Raw genomic sequence first — 16,897 nt, 5'->3', positions numbered from 1 at the left:
TTTCGAACTGTTAGTAATGTCGGAGTGGTCACTACTCCAGGTACCGGATTCACTCATCGCTGCTTCGCCTTTTCCCACAAGACTTTTCTTGAGATTACTGCTTTCAACAATACAATTCAGATGAGAGTGTGGAGAGTGTGAATTAGAACTTGGTTCAAAGTTATTGTTCCGAAAAGTAATGACAAATTTCGATTTCATCTGTCGAGCGTTTTCTGAGATGCCCAACTAATTTATAGAGAGAAAAAATTGAAGATGCCTATAACTCTACCGAACTCTTTCCATGAACAAACAAGAACTGCCCTGAAAATTCCAAGCGCGCATAGTAAATGGTAAATGTCGACATTCAAAATGTATCTGGTAAAGCTGTATATACCTGAAAGTAGGTAGGTAGGACTTTATGGGCTATTTCCATAATTCTGTTCAATGAATCCTATTACTAATTCTTCACACAAATACATCATCATTACTCTTGTACGGACAAACAGACAGTTTTTTGTAAGGTTCTTATCTCTGTTTTTTCATGTATCATACGAAGATATGTATGGTACCCCATTGACATTTTTCCGGTTTATTCGAAGACTTAACAATGAATCTTATCTACTAACTCTAACTCTATCATGTTCCTACATCCTTGAATAGACTAATTAGGCCGGATAAGCAGTTGGCGGTCAGTGCTACTTACCTTCTTTACACTGAGAGAAACGTTTATTTACATACAAATTCATAGTTTGTTAAAACCATATAAATTGAGTGATAATAATCATTATTTATTATGAATGAAATTTATCGAATACAAAAGCTTAAAATAAAATTAACAGCTTAAATACAAATATCAATGAAGTTACAATCGCATTTTCATATGACAAAAAAAAATATATTTTAGTAGAGGATACATGTTTCGGCGCATCTTGGTATGTTCACCTCAAATATAACAATTTATTAACACGAAGAAGTGTCTTATTTCATTCGATCTTATATAGTTCGAAAATATCTGAGTTTTATGTGCAACTTCCAACTAATAAATATTTGTTGCATAAAAGTAATGAAATACAAGCATACCTTCCTAGTGCAAATTACGTTAACCAAGCTTGTCTTTGATCGGCTGATTTGTTGTTCTGCTTTATCCTGCAGGCCTGCATCCTTCGTGCATCAGCTTCACGCGATCTATTTCTTTTAACGTTTGTGGTGTTTTCTCTTGCCGCTTGGCCATTGGATATCGATTTATATTATTCTGCTCTTTCATTCAGTTCCTCATGTATCGGTAAAAAAGTAGGTAATCTACTCGTTTTTCGGATGTTATAATCGGCATTATAACATCACTACAACAGGAAATTTGGAATTTGAAGGATTATCGATGTATTAAAAGATAGGTTCCGTAATTATTTTGTTTCTTCTTTATGGAGCCTGTTGTAACAATGAAATGAACTGACGAGTTAATATTCTAAATCTATTTAATCTAGAAACAAATATTTTCAAGAATTAAAGCAGTCTAATAGACTTTCGATTCAGCGAACAGCTGTTCTATTTTTGAGTGTGTTCTCATAGTCTTGATGTGTTTTATATTGAATATTGTTTAAACTCCAATCTAGTTTTGAATGGAACAGCTGATGTTATAATTATATATTTTTTTATTCCTTATTCCTGAACACAATAATTACATAGTTGATTCCTTGAAATTATCCCCTATTTTGCAATGCAGTTATTTACTGAAACGGAATTAAAATTCTCATTACCGAGGAAAGTAGTAGGTACAGTTGATGTTCTGGCAAATTTTGTAATGAAAAGAACTTTCTTCAAACATTGATGCCAAAAATTATAGTGAAGGATTGGTGCTGATTACCGATAACGAAAGAAATTTCGCTTTAGTAGTATATTTTTGAAAGAATCAAAATTAAATCAACAACCTTTCATCAAACTTCCTCCTCCCGTTTCTCAATGGCCAATTACACTTCACCTTGCACTTGCACTTAGATTTATATCCAAATAGTCGACAAAGTTTCATGAACCGTGACGGATGGTACTCGATTCTTGTAGAAAACTTGATTCAGATATAAGATATTTAACATCCTTCTGAAAATAACGTTTGGAGTGTTGGACTCTATGTAGGTATAGAGCAATACATAAAATGAGAAAATTTAAAGTCATTCAAACTTTCAGCTTCCACTATCACTATAAATGAGGTGAAAATTTTTTACCATCTGCGATAGATAATGAGAACAGAAACAAAGAAGAAACTTTATATTTAAGTCACAAACTTTAACATATAACGGATCTAAAATAAAGAGGAAGACATTGATTCGGTTTGAAAATAGTTGCGGAAGAAGTTTATGCGATTTGACCACACGAGAATAAGGAACACAAAATTCCACGATATTTGATATTGTTTCTCAGGTATATTACCTTGTTGTTAAATGCACCGGAGGTAAAACCGTGAATTTTGTGGTCAATTTTGTAAACGGTTGGGGCTTACGGAGCAGCTGGAATTTGATAATGGAAGGGATGTTTTTATTATTCTATTTTTGAAATTGACCACAGCCTTGCTAAACTGAGTTGTGCCTTCGAGTCCATTTCACCTGGTGATAAGGCCGTGTTCTGTGTTTCGGTATATATTATCAGAATGCTATAGAGGACTGAACCCTGGACTGCCCATATTTTTTGGTCCAATAATAATAGTAAAAATAGGAAATAAAGATATGTCATGAATTCGAAAAAACGCCAAAAAATTGAATGCAAATAAATGCCAAAAAATTGCTTCTTTTGGAGAGGATGATTACCCACTGTTCAACCTAACTACTTCGAAATTTTTCGAAATTATGTACCTGACTACTCGAAAAGGCGAAACAGTCGGGGTGTACGATTCGCTAATAACATTCGTCTGTTACTAATGGTTCTTTTCTAATTTATGGCTCTCACGTATAGGTAGCAGTAGGATTGCAGGTGCTGGTAGAGATCGCTGAATGTTTGATGAGAAGTTTCAATCAAATATTCTTCGATTACATAATACATTGAAAAGAAATGTAGGATAGGCATGATGGGTGAAAAAAATTATCTCCATTACTTAGTAGATTCCACAAAGGCGAAATAGCCTAAAGATTTTAGGCTTTTTTTAGGTAAAGGATAGGTCTGCCTTTATTGCCTACCCTTACTAGCCATATTATGTGCTATCTCAGAAGAAATTTCACCTTTCTTGTGAAGTCAAATAAAACAACTCTGAAATTTCGTAAAATTTATTTTCAATAATTATACTTTTTCACTTTCATGGATGTTCGAACAGCACTATCAAAGAAATGTCGTAATTTTTCTCTTTCGTTCAGTTATGGTCCATATTTTCTCTCGTAATTCTCCTTGGCCGATCGATTAATCAGTAGTGAAATAATGTGGGTTAAATTTTGGTTCATTATACAATATGTTTTAGGTACCCAAGTTCAGACGTTGTTTCACTTCATATTTCTCGTTTGCCTCTATTGCAAAGTCGGTTATTTGAAATCTTCTAGTTTATATGCAAACGTAAGAATCTACTTCGATTGTGTCAGTGACGTCCATACTTTTCTCATTTTCTTCTTTTCGATTCCAGGAATAATACTTTCTACTCACATTAGATATTTTCACCTTCACGGATCTTCGTTCACTTCCGTCATGAATTGATTAAAAATGTTTCCTCTTCTTATGAATCGTTAATGCCCGTTCATCGTAGGTTCCAAAATCACAAATGTTGCATCTGAGATAAGTCGTCATATGATTGGGACTATCCATTAAATGTTTTATCAATTCAGCTATCGAATTTAAGTGACGAAAACACCCTGGGCATCTCATAGCCAAATTATGATTCCTATTCTTATGTACCATCAGTGTACTGTAGCTAAGTGTTTTAAATTCACAAACCTCACAGTAGAATTTTTTTTCTATTTTATTCCCCTTCTTGAAACAATGAGGTTTGGGTGTTATAACAATCCTGAAAAAGCAAAAATAAATAGTAAAATATTCACTCAGTGATTTTTGATTGAAGTGGCTACAAAATTCCAAGCACAATGAACTGTTTTATATTTATAATAAAATAAAAACCCATTTTGAGAGAAGACAAAATAATTTGATATGATATGATATGATGATTATGCGGAAATGTAAATTTTTGATAGATGTATACTCACTTTTCTTTGTTACCTTCCTTCTTCACCTCGATGTTCAAGTTCTCATCCGACTTGTACCTGTATTTTTTTTCTCGTCTCGGTTGAATTATCTTTTTCTGTGAGTTTCTTTTCCCATATGGTATCATGTGATCAGGATTTTTTCGAAAATGCTCCATGCTTGCATTTGGAGATGTCGTGCAAACACGGCAGATTGGACATTTGTACCAGCGGTACTTATGTATCACAAATATGTGATTCAGAAATATTCTCAAATCTGTCGTCGGAAATGAACAATCTGTGCAGGTAAATTTCTTACTCCTTCTGAAAGAGAATATAATAAGTTATGATGAACTATTCTCGTTCCTTTTAAAATCTCACGAAAGACCCGTAGTTCAGTTGATGTTTCAAAAAACAGTGCATTCGGAAAAACATTTAGGTGAGCTTACAAGTCTAAGGAATCATGGTGAAATGGTTGTGAATCCTTGTTTTCTAAGTTGTCAATAAGTAGTCAATTCGATAATACCAAATAATTTTTATACATACATCTTGCGAAGTATTTTATGTTGTTTTGTTTCTAATGCTGGAATCAAAAGATTATTCTCACATCGGATTACAGAGCCGAACTGACTATTCGTCGCTATTCGTGTGCCTATGTGTTCAATGTTCAGTGTGCGCATATAAGGAATATTCAACAGGTTATTTGGAAGAAGTATTTTGTAGGGGCAATGATAAAGTGATATCTGATGATATATTGATTCAACTCACTTTAAAAACGCAACATGGATTCTCAATTCTTCCCCTTATATGTTGCTTGGACTCAATTTAGTTAAAGTTGTACAATACTTCCATTCGCCCTATACTTCACAACGCTATTTATTTCCATTATGACAGATACGATACAAAGCAAACTTTAAAGCTCATGTTCCCTATCGATTACGAAGTCTATTGCGAATGTAAATTTCATGCCAACTTCCGATCCAAAGTGTCACTCGGTAAGCGAAGCGATTACGAAAAATGCTATTCTTTAATTTCTCCAGATAATTCTAAGTATCTCACAAAAATGTACATCAATATGAGCAACCTATTTTCAACATGAACAACATGATTACAGTACAATTTAAAATATTTGAAATTTCTGAAAAATAATTATAAAAATTTATTATATTTACTTACATAGACGCCCTATTAGCAACAGATGAATGGGGTGCTTTTTCTTTTCCGTTGATAGTAAAATTAACACGTTCATTCGATTGTATCTGCTTGCATCTGAAATGATAAATAAAATTTTTAAATATGCAAACATAACAATTATATATATGACAATGGAACTCAAAAAATCGTGAGTTTCAGAGAGAGATTTAACTGAAACGTAACATTATTATTTTTCACCTTTTCTAAGTTTGCTCAACCTCATATTTTGCACTTACAAGTAACAACTTTTCAGAATTTTTGGTTTGACAATGACGTAAACCAAAACATGTAACCGGATGATTTGAATACAAGGTTCCACCACTGAAACGCTTTATAGACTTTTTCTTTCCTCTTCTTCATACCCAACGCTTCAAAATGAGATTTTATGAGATTATATTATTAAGAGGTCGGCGGAAAAAGTCTGTTCTGCCATGTATCTAATCGGCTTAAGAATAATTCATAATGAGGTTTCATTCGAAGCGCTCTTTCGACTTGACTGAAATATTAGCTATTTATACAACAAGTTCAATGAATTTTAGGTTCTTCGTCGAAAGAGGCCATCACAAAAAAAAAATAATGGTGATCGATAGTGCATTCTTCGATGAAACGAATGAATTGAATACTGAAGGGACGATCAGGATATCGAAGTTTGAAATTGACAGCAAAACGAAGCTTATCGAGTATCTACGAGTACAATCACGAGGCTTTTCTTTAAAAAATATGTTAGCCACATTTTTCCGATGACACGAAAATGTGGTAACGTCAGAGATTTCTGAAAGACAATCACCCACATCGTACTGGCATAGATATATAAACATATTTGTTTAGAATTGATTGAAAGTATTGAAAGCATTATAAGTAATGTATGTATTAAATATGACACATGCCTCTAATTATTTTCACCTGTTGAATTTCTTTCACATAAAGTGTATAAAATAGTTAGGTACTACATATTATAAATTTTGAATTCTGAATTGTTCTCTACTTACTCTTGATTTGGTTGTAAATGTGTTCTGTGGATATGCTGGTCCAGAATATCCCTGAAGTATGAAGAGAATTCGCATTTGGAACACTTGAATACCTGAAAATTCCAAGGAAATTCATTTTATTATTTATAAAAATGAAAACCTAAAACTTGATGAAGGACGCGTCAATTCGAATGATGAGTAAATAAAAATGAAAATGTTCAGATGCATAGGTACATCTAGTACCCGGTACTTGTCTACAAAGAGCTTCGTTTCCAAAGATTCTCTGATACGTCGTGCGTGTAATAATGATTAAAGTACATTATTCGACAACCATTTTCTTTCTCCACCATTTCGTATTTAATTAGATTCGTGTTTCCAACTTCCAAGAATGCAGATATTCTTTCCGTATATTCTCTATGTCTCAGTTGATCAAGCCATAATGTGAATCGTTATTGTTTTTGATTTGTACAGTCCGGAAGATTATCCCAAACAGGATCGAACCCTCGATTGATAACTCAAAGAAGTGTGAACGAGATCTCTACTCAAATTCGAACACCCCCCATATACTCGTGGAGAATCTATACTAAATTTCTTATATATAACTACAAGGTTAGTGTTTCTCTTTTCACAGCAGAATTTAAAGAAGAATGAAATAAACTGTTTCCCTTAAAATCACCTGCTCATGCAAAACAGTCAAAATGACGAAGTTGGAATAAACCTCCATAAAATACATCCGTCTGTGATCTGCATTATCGACAATAATTATTTCATTTCATTATGAAAATAATAAAAATATTCTCCCTATGATTGAATCTGAAATATGGATTCGCTTAGAACAATGCTGGGTGTATGGTTTATGATTGGAAATGAAATTAAATGGCAACTTTGGATGTTCGCGTGTTTGTTCTCATTTCAGCAGTTGAAAATGCATATAATTTAGATGTCTGCACACTCTCGCAAGGCGTCAAAAATGGAGTAAAGGTACGGAAGCACTAATATCACTATATCCTGTCACAATATTTCCACGTTGTTTATCCCTCCTTTTACTATGCAACAAATTTCCCAAATATTTTATGATTGTAACAGGCATCTCGCAACAAATGAACGAGAATCGATATCAATTACAACCTACACAAAGTAGTCTAGAAGTGAGAGGAATGATAGCTTCGGCATCTTGAGTGATTCATATAGGTGATTTTTAGTTAAATTATTTAGATATTTTGATGAGTTCTATTTTATATATTTGAATTAAAAAAATTTCAATACCCGCTGTATAGATGAATGTTTCGGAGCTTTCCATTGAAATTGAATTTCTATCTGCCGACAAATTTTTTATTGTTTATTTCCCATTAAAAATTTATCTTTTATTCATACTTATAGTATATCCAAATCCAAGAGGCCAGCGGTAAACATTGCAGCATGAAGTGATCACGCGTCAAGAACGTGATAACGCAGAGGTGTACTAATAAATTGAATTCCGAGAGCGTTATATTTTAAAACTTTTTGAGTGTTCCAGTTTCGGTGAAAAATGTGTATGCTTATCTACGAGTCTGAGTAATGAACAATTAATCTAAAGTTCCCACTTTAATAAATACTATGTATATAAATGTGTAACAATATTTTTTTTGTAAAAGTGACTACCCCGTAGTGTCGTCAGAAGATGCAGAACTTTCCTCTAAGTTGACGATGACTGGTGTTATATCATCCATAATATTATCCAGTTTCCACATGTCTACCTCAACTTTTTGTTTGACATGTTTCACGCACTTTCTCCATCTTTCGGAAGTAACCCGTGAGAGAGCCTCTTGAAAAAGATTTTGGACGTCAGCCATTTTAAATGTGGTGTTTTTATCTGCCACAAAATTCTTGACATCGGCCCAAATCAATTCAATAGGGTTCAGTTCGCAGTGGTAGGGCGGTAATCTAAGTACAGTAATATTTTGGGCCTTTGCGGTTTCATCCACAATGTATTTTTCAAAGTTTTCTTTGTTCTGCCTGACTATCTGCAACTATTGCGCTTTTATGAGGTCAGGGGTGAAATCAATATTTTTCTCCCTCAACCATTGTTGGATATCACTCTTTCTGAATTGTGAATTAGGAATTTTTTCCATTTTCCTTGAATGGTAAGGAGCATTATCTAAAACTACTATAGAATTTTCCTCCAATTTAGGAACTATACCCTCGACCACTTTTCGAATGACTGACCATCCATTTCTTCATGGTAGTCACCAGTTTTTTTGGATTGGAAAGTCCAGAGTCCTCCAGTTAAAAACCAGTGTCACTGCCAATATGACACACTATAATTCTTTGCCCTTTGCCTGGAAAAATATATTCACTTCATTTGTTTGACATGTTTCACGCACTTTCTCCATCTTTCGGAAGTAACCCGTGAGAGAGCCTCTTGAAAAAGATTTTGGACGTCAGCCATTTTAAATGTGGTGTTTTTATCTGCCACAAAATTCTTGACATCGGCCCAAATCAATTCAATAGGGTTCAGTTCGCAGTGGTAGGGCGGTAATCTAAGTACAGTAATATTTTGGGCCTTTGCGGTTTCATCCACAATGTATTTTTCAAAGTTTTCTTTGTTCTGCCTGACTATCTGCAACTATTGCGCTTTTATGAGGTCAGGGGTGAAATCAATATTTTTCTCCCTCAACCATTGTTGGATATCACTCTTTCTGAATTGTGAATTAGGAATTTTTTCCATTTTCCTTGAATGGTAAGGAGCATTATCTAAAACTACTATAGAATTTTCCTCCAATTTAGGAACTATACCCTCGACCACTTTTCGAATGACTGACCATCCATTTCTTCATGGTAGTCACCAGTTTTTTTGGATTGGAAAGTCCAGAGTCCTCCAGTTAAAAACCAGTGTCACTGCCAATATGACACACTATAATTCTTTGCCCTTTGCCTGGAAAAATATATTCACTTCATTTGAAAAACAATGTTGAAATTGTTTTCCACCAAAAAGGTACTTACATCAAGTTTCACAAAACTTTGATTGCTCGATCAACGATTTGGCATTCGATTTCCGGAATGAAATCATTGAAACTTTCATATTTCCGAATATATTGGAGGAGTAGCAGTTGAGAATCATCAAATGGGCGTGTATAGATAATTATTTGGTGAAAGAATGATATTCAGAATGCTTATGACCAACTTATCGACTGAAAACTAATTGACGTTCATCCGTCACTCGATCGTTGATTCTCTGATCAAGCTTTATGAAACCAAAGGGTTAAACTCAAAATTCAAGACCTTCCCAGACGGATTTTTAATCCAGTAGATAATCCAGCAAGTAACGCTTGCCGAGAAGATGTAACTGTTTCATCGGTCCACACTTTGGATTTAGTATGACCGGTATTTACCCAAGTTCCATCCAAGCAGTAAATCTTCCTGTTTTCATCACGGAAGGTCCTAATTTTCGTGAGATAGTTTCTTCTCCAACATTTAATGTCGTCACGGTTCATTAAAAAACTGTTGCGTTGGCGACGTCCATATTTGAAATTAAGTTTTTCCAATATTATAGAGAAGGTACTCTTCTTAAAATTTGGCAAGTTCGAGTCTTCATTAACTATTTTTAATACTTTCTCTATAGTCGGGTGTTCATTTCTGAAGAAAAACTCGTGAACTTTTCGCCGTATTACATTTTTATCGAAATCTGATAAGGACTCCCATTTGGTGTTCCGATTTTGATTTGTTGCCGGCTGTGATAGAACACCGGAATTTATGTATTCGGAAATAATTCTCCTAACACTTCGAGCTCCAATGCCAACTCTCTGCAACTCGGAGTTCTACGTCCTTTAAACACATTCCTGCATTTTGAATAATCTCAATTTTATAAGTATTCAAAATCATATCTTTTATCTCGGCACTGAAGTGTCGTTTCAGACGTCTCTTTTTTGGAGGACTTTAGTCAACACGCGATTCCTCAGCAGTATCAGTACTTGACATTATCTTAAATGCTTGTAACTTGAATAACTTGCTACAACTATAAACCAATTTACGAAAGAAAAAGCAATGAATGATCTCTGCAGTTCTGCACAACAATTCGCATACAATCAATGAATCAAACGTAATGCGGTACTGCATTACTCCCACCTGCAAACATGGCGTTCCTGATGCTTTGACCAATAAGAGGAGTACCTTAAATAAGATCACGCGTTGGTCAGTTTGTTTACGCTGGCCTCTCGGATTTGGATAGACTATAGTAAAAGTTAAGATTTATGTTTCTTGTAGTTCTGAAAATATGAATTAGAGTTGAAATAACTTTCGTGTAGAACCTCAGTCAGCAGAAACACACGAATAAGAATAATAATTGAATTCATACCTAATAATAGTACAAAACTTACCTTCTGTTTTTGCAGTTTCCGGACACCTTCTCTTATTCTCACTTTTGGCTTGATAACGTCACTGCAAAAATATAAATTCGTTATTCTCTGTATTATTTCTGGAATGAACCGCTATATTGCGGCTTTGGTGAAAATTTTGAAGTCTCTTCGAAATTTCGTGATGAAAAAATATGATTACTAAAACAAAACTGAAAGAATTGTTCATGCAATTCCGAAAATACGTTAAAGAAGTATCATTACGGGTCTACCAAAATTCTTCAATTGTTTTGATATATATTTTTATATATATTCAATTTATTTCGGATTTATATCAAGTTTCAATTAACAAAAAATTATTATGTTTTAAGAATGACGTTATCTGCTTGAATTGTCCAACAAAGCATTTTCCACGTATCTGATTTGAAAATGCATGTAATACACAATTTTCGGTTAGAATAATCATCAGTTAGAAAATGAACATTAATCGTCAGGTGGCGCGAAGTGTGGAACGACCTGCATATAATTTGTTTTGAATATAAGTGGTAGTATATGGTAGAAATCACTCACCTTTTTGGTATCATACTTGTTGGCCTCACACTTTCAACTATTTCGTAATTGCGATTTTTCCATAAACCCGAATTCGTTTTGAAGACGTAGGGTGTGGACTTGGGTACCGATGTTCGGTAACATTCCTTCTGTTGTAAACATTGATCTTTCACTTCGAAAATTTGGGAATAGGTAGGTGGAATTGATGAAGATGAATCGGATTCCGCTAATCCTTCATCACAGATGCCCGAATCTGGTGAAATAATCGAATTTTGGAGTTGAGTGTCCGGTGCTTGATGGGAACTATGTCCATTAAACATATCATCTATTTTTATTGGCTCCTGCTCAAAAAGCGAATTCCAATCCGTCATATATTGGTCGGAATGAGATCGATTTATCAGCGTGGCCGATTCGGCAGAGACATTTGATTCACCCAATCCCAAAATCCTTTCAAATTCGACATCAGTGAGTTGACCATGAATCATTCCGAAGTTGTCGAAGTTGTTCGATGCGGAAGAGACTTTGGCTTTTTCCGAACACAAAACCTTTTCGCAGTGTTGGGAAAATGATTGCTCTGATTCGAAACTCACTCCGTGTTTATTAGACAAGGAAAAATCAGGTTGATTGATATTGTTCGATTCAGCAAAGCTTTTGGTTTCTTCCAGACGCAAAATCATTTCCAATTCCTCATTGCTGAGTTGTTGTGGTGATGGCTGAAGTTCTGAAGTTATTCCGAAGATGTCAAACAATGAATAATCAGATTGATTCATTCTGTTCCCTTCGGCAGATACTTTGGCTTTCTCCACACACAAAATTCTTTCGAATTCCTCATCGCTGAGATGAGGAGTTGATTGCTGTGATCCGAGATTCTTCCCGAAAGTGTTAGTCAAGGAAGAAGCAGGTTGATTGATCTTGTTCGAATCAACAGAGGTTTTGGCTTCTTCCAGACAACAAATCATTTCCATTTCCTCATTGCTTAGTTGGGATATTGATTGCTGAGATTCTAAACTCATTCCGAAGATGTCATCAGACAATGAATAATCATATTGGTACATTTTATTCGTTTGGGCAGAGGCTTTTTCCGAACACAAAACCTTTTCGCTGAGTTCCTGTGATTCGAATCCCATTTCGGAGTTGTAAGACAAGGAAGAATCAGGCTGACAGATCTTGTTCGAGTCAGCGAAGATTTTAGCTTCTGCCAGACGCACAATCATTTCCAATTCCTCATTGCTGTGTTGTTGTGGTGATGGCTGAGGTTCTGAAGTTTTTCCTAAGATGTCAGAAAATGAATAATCAGATTGTTTTTTGTTCGATTCGGCAAAAATTTTGGCTTTCTCCACACACAAAATCCTTTCGAATTCCTCATCGCTGAGATGAGGAGTTGATTGCTGTGATCCGAGATTCTTCCCGAAAGTGTTAGTCAAGGAAGAAGCAGGTTGATTGATCTTGTTCGAATCAACAGAGGTTTTGGCTTCTTCCAGACAACAAATCATTTCCATTTCCTCATTGCTTAGTTGGGGTATTGATTGCTGAGATGCTAAACTCATTCCGAAGATGTCATCAGACAATGAATAATCATATTGGTACATTTTATTCGTTTGGGCAGAGGCTTTTTCCGAACACAAAACCTTTTCGCTGAGTTCCTGTGATTCGAATCCCATTTCGGAGTTGTAAGACAAGGAAGAATCAGGCTGACAGATCTTGTTCGAGTCAGCGAAGATTTTAGCTTCTGCCAGACGCACAATCATTTCCAATTCCTCATTGCTGTGTTGTTGTGGTGATGGCTGAGGTTCTGAAGTTTTTCCTAAGATGTCAGAAAATGAATAATCAGATTGTTTTTTGTTCGATTCGGCAAAAATTTTGGCTTTCTCTACACACAAAATCCTTTCGAATTCCTCATCGCTGAGATGAGGAGTTGATTGCTGTGATCCGAGATTCTTCCCGAAAGTGTTAGTCAAGGAAGAAGCAGGTTGATTGATCTTGTTCGAATCAACAGAGGTTTTGGCTTCTTCCAGACAACAAATCATTTCCATTTCCTCATTGCTTAGTTGGGGTATTGATTGCTGAGATGCTAAACTCATTCCGAAGATGTCATCATACAATGAATAATCATATTGGTTCATTTTGTAAGATTCGGTAGAGACTTTGGCTTTTTCCGAACACAAAACCTTTTCGCTGAGTTGGGAAGCTGATTGCTGTGATTCGAATCTCACTCCGGAGTTTTTAGACAAAGATGAATCAGGTTGATAGATCTTGTTCGAGTCAGCAAAAATTTTGTCTTCTTCCAAACCCAAATTCTTTTCGATGTCCTTTCTACTGAGTTGGCCAAGTGGTTCGGAACTAATTCCGAAGGCGTTAAACAGGAAAGCGTCCATTCTGTAAAGAAAAAAAAATTAGGATAAAGTAATTGGAAAGAGTATTTTCTGAACATCGATAATTATTCGATAAGAAAAGGAACAATCAACGTCTTACTTATGTTTTGTCCCTCAGGATGTTCATTTTCTTGTCGATATTTATATAAAATACAAGGAAGAGTATTCTGATTTCGCGCTTCAAATTGAAAATCATAAAACTGTTATTATGAGTTGTGTGTTTTCAATTAACGGGCTTATGAGGTACCTCATTACACTTACCTTTGTTAAAACTCATACATATGCTATATTGTTTGATAGTCAAAATGGAATGTGGTAGTGAAGAAGAAGAGGAAAACGAACAACATCAAACTGGATACATTCGCTCCAAAGAGTCACCAAAGCAATACAAGCGCAACAAGAAAATCCTCAAAACCAATAATTGGTACTCAGAAAACTAACTCAGTGGTACCTAAAATGATAATGTCATACATTCATGTATTCCGACTAAATCCTGACACTACAGAGAATAAGCTGTGTTATGTTTTCAAACCGCATATACCAGACTTTAAATGTGAAAAATTGAAATCAAGACAACCGGAGATATATTCATCATTCAAAGTTCCATTTCCGGCAGAATATTTGCAGGATGCCATGAGTGCAGATTTTTGGCCGGAAGGAGTAGCTGTTAATAGGATTTTCTTCAAGCGTCACCAGTCGGTTCCAGTGCTTCAACAAATAAACAAAACGTCATCAGCTTCCAGGATAATAAGCAATGGCAAAGCTTCTCGAATGACTTCATAAATATTTTCAATATACATTTTCCCTTGAAATATATTACACTGGATACTCATTGATGCTAGAAATTAAAACCTCGGATAATAAGACTAAAGCCATGTGGAAAATATGCAATGAAATTAGGAATGAAGGCAGTTTTAAAAATACAACTTCTAAATCACCTCAGGAAACAGCGGATGATTACAATGAATTATTGGTTCAATTGATCCCGAACATGATGAAAAATCTCAATAATTCAAAATTTGCTTGCAATATTGAAACCAATACATCTTTTTACGTGAAGCCCTTTACCATAGAGGAGATTGTTGAGATATTTAGGAAACTGAAAAGCAATTCAAGTTCTGGAATTGGCGAAATTCCAGTTAAAATTGTTCAATTGAGTGTTGATGCTATCTCTTCAATATTGTGTCATATAGTGAAGGTTTGGGGTGTTTCCTGAGCAGCTGAAGCTATCGGTGATAATTCCAATATTCAAGTATGGGGATCCTGAGGACTGGAAAAACTATAGGCCTATAAGCCTGTTGAATAGTTTTTTGAAAGTATTTGAGCTAGCAGTGGTGACTAGACTTCTGATATATTACAATATTCATGATCTTTTCCATCCGTCTCAACATGGATTTTTGAAAAATCGGTCCACCCAAACGGCTATATATTTCAATTCACTAATAATATTTTGAAATTCCTGGAAAAAGGAATGTTAGTCTCAGGATTATTCATCGATCTATTTAAGGCATTTGATTGCCTGAATAAAGATTTTCTCATTGAAAATCTCGGAAAATATGGAATTGTGGGTGTTCGATATTTTCTCTTCTCCATTATTCATTATAATTTTTCTTTATTATTTCTCTGGGAGGAAATTCACCTCAAATATTGTTTGTTCACTTTGGAATTCCTTATTGATTTGAATTACGTGGACTTGTTTAGGGTAGCACATGTTCGTGGTGTGATGTGGAAACCAGTACGAAGTCAATCGCCGCAAGAACCTCTACGAAGTGTTCACGAAATTCGCTATCATTGCATGAGATAGCACTTTTCTACACTCGATTTTAGTATTCGTTTGCTGATTGAATTTACACCAGTGTAGAGGACATCTACATCTCTTTTTTGTAGATAAACTACATTTCCTTCACACTGGTGTAAATCAAATCGACATCGAGTGTAGAAAAGTGCTACACTTTTTATGCAAACGAAAGGACCTAATGATAAATGATATGTGTGAAGTTGCAGATTCGATCGAAGATACCGAGTCGACGAATTTTGTGGATGATTCCAAATATTCAATAGCGGAACGTAATATAAGTGAACTGCAGCTGAAATGCGAAGTTATATACCAACGTGGCTATCAAGGAACAATTTCAGTTTGAATAGAAAGAAGACGGACATTATGGTTTTTCGTTCCAACAGATTGAAAGAGGACAAGCTGATGATTGATTTGGGTGAGGACAAAGTGAAAACATCATTAATAATAAGAAAAGAATCAGCTTTGTTCAAAGCTTTGGATATGTATATTTTGAAGAGGGTTGGTGAGATAAAGCATCCTTGTCATTGCCTTTCGTTACTGAAAACTCCTTGGTAACATATCTGCCTGATTCAACCTTAGATTTTGAGTCTATATATAGTTCTTTCAATGCCTGTATGTACGTATGATTTATATTAGACTGCTCCAGTACTTCCAACAGTTTTGTAATTGCAACGGTATCATACGCTTTTTAAAGGTCCACGAATTTTATATGTGTTTCTATGTTTCTAGCTGCCCTTTTCTCAATAACCTGTTGTAGACAGAATACATTATCGGTGCATGACCTTCCTGCACGAAATCTACTCTGCTATTCCCCCTCCCCCCTTCACGGCAGACAAGAAAGAAAAACGAAATATTTAAATGTGAAGCATGATTGACGAATGGCAACTTGTGTGGGAAAGAGGCGAGACAATGAGATGTAGAGTTCCAGAATTACATCTCGGAGGAAAGAGAGCGAGCAGACTTTGCTCTGATTCGTAGATATACGTAGATCTGCGCTTTTATTGGACGGTATTGACGTAACAGATTGAAAAGAATGAAAAGATGCGATTCTGGAACGAGCCAAGAGAATTTTAGAGATCTAGGCAATGAGAGACTCGGGTCGACATTCAAAGCAACTCAGTTGTTGACTGGGCATGGACACATGTTAGCCTACCTGAGCATCTTTAAATTGAGACCCACAGATGGAGAGTGCGAGTGCAAAACAGGGCGTGATGACATGGAACACATCATGATATACTGCAGGCTGGATCACAGGGTCGAAGCGTAACGAAACATAAAAACAAAGTACTGGAACCTAAGATTAGAACTAAGAGACAAAAAAAATTTCAACAAAAAGGATATAGAGAAGATGAACGAGTGGGCTCAGAGACTCATACCCGACAGTGACATCACATCACATCCCGCCTTTAGGTGCCTCTCAATTGAGGTTGGACTAGTGCGGGTACGTGGTCGATTGATAAGGAATTAAAAGTAATGTAAAAAAGTCTACATATGTAGGTATGTGATGGCATATAGGCGCACAATGTTGACGAATTGCTTCATTCCTCATCTGCGATAATCA

At 35.4% G+C, this 16,897-nt stretch overlaps 1 protein-coding gene across 1 annotated transcript; it reads right to left on the bottom strand.

The window, feature by feature from the left end:
- Positions 1-5,296: 5,296 nt before the first annotated feature.
- On the bottom strand, positions 5,297-11,936 carry LOC123321011. Its single transcript, XM_044908513.1, has 4 exons — positions 11,188-11,936; positions 10,642-10,702; positions 6,308-6,399; positions 5,297-5,393 (listed from the first exon to the last, which is right to left on the bottom strand). Exons 1-4 carry the CDS (start codon positions 11,934-11,936, stop codon positions 5,297-5,299), a joined length of 999 nt encoding a protein of 332 aa, XP_044764448.1.
- Positions 11,937-16,897: the final 4,961 nt, after the last annotated feature.

This window comes from Coccinella septempunctata, chromosome 9 (genome assembly GCF_907165205.1).
Source record: "Coccinella septempunctata chromosome 9, icCocSept1.1, whole genome shotgun sequence".
NCBI classification, from domain to species: Eukaryota; Metazoa; Arthropoda; class Insecta; order Coleoptera; family Coccinellidae; genus Coccinella; species Coccinella septempunctata.
The sequence above is the reverse complement of the archived record's forward strand: the minus strand, read 5'-3'. Positions and strand labels throughout refer to the sequence as shown.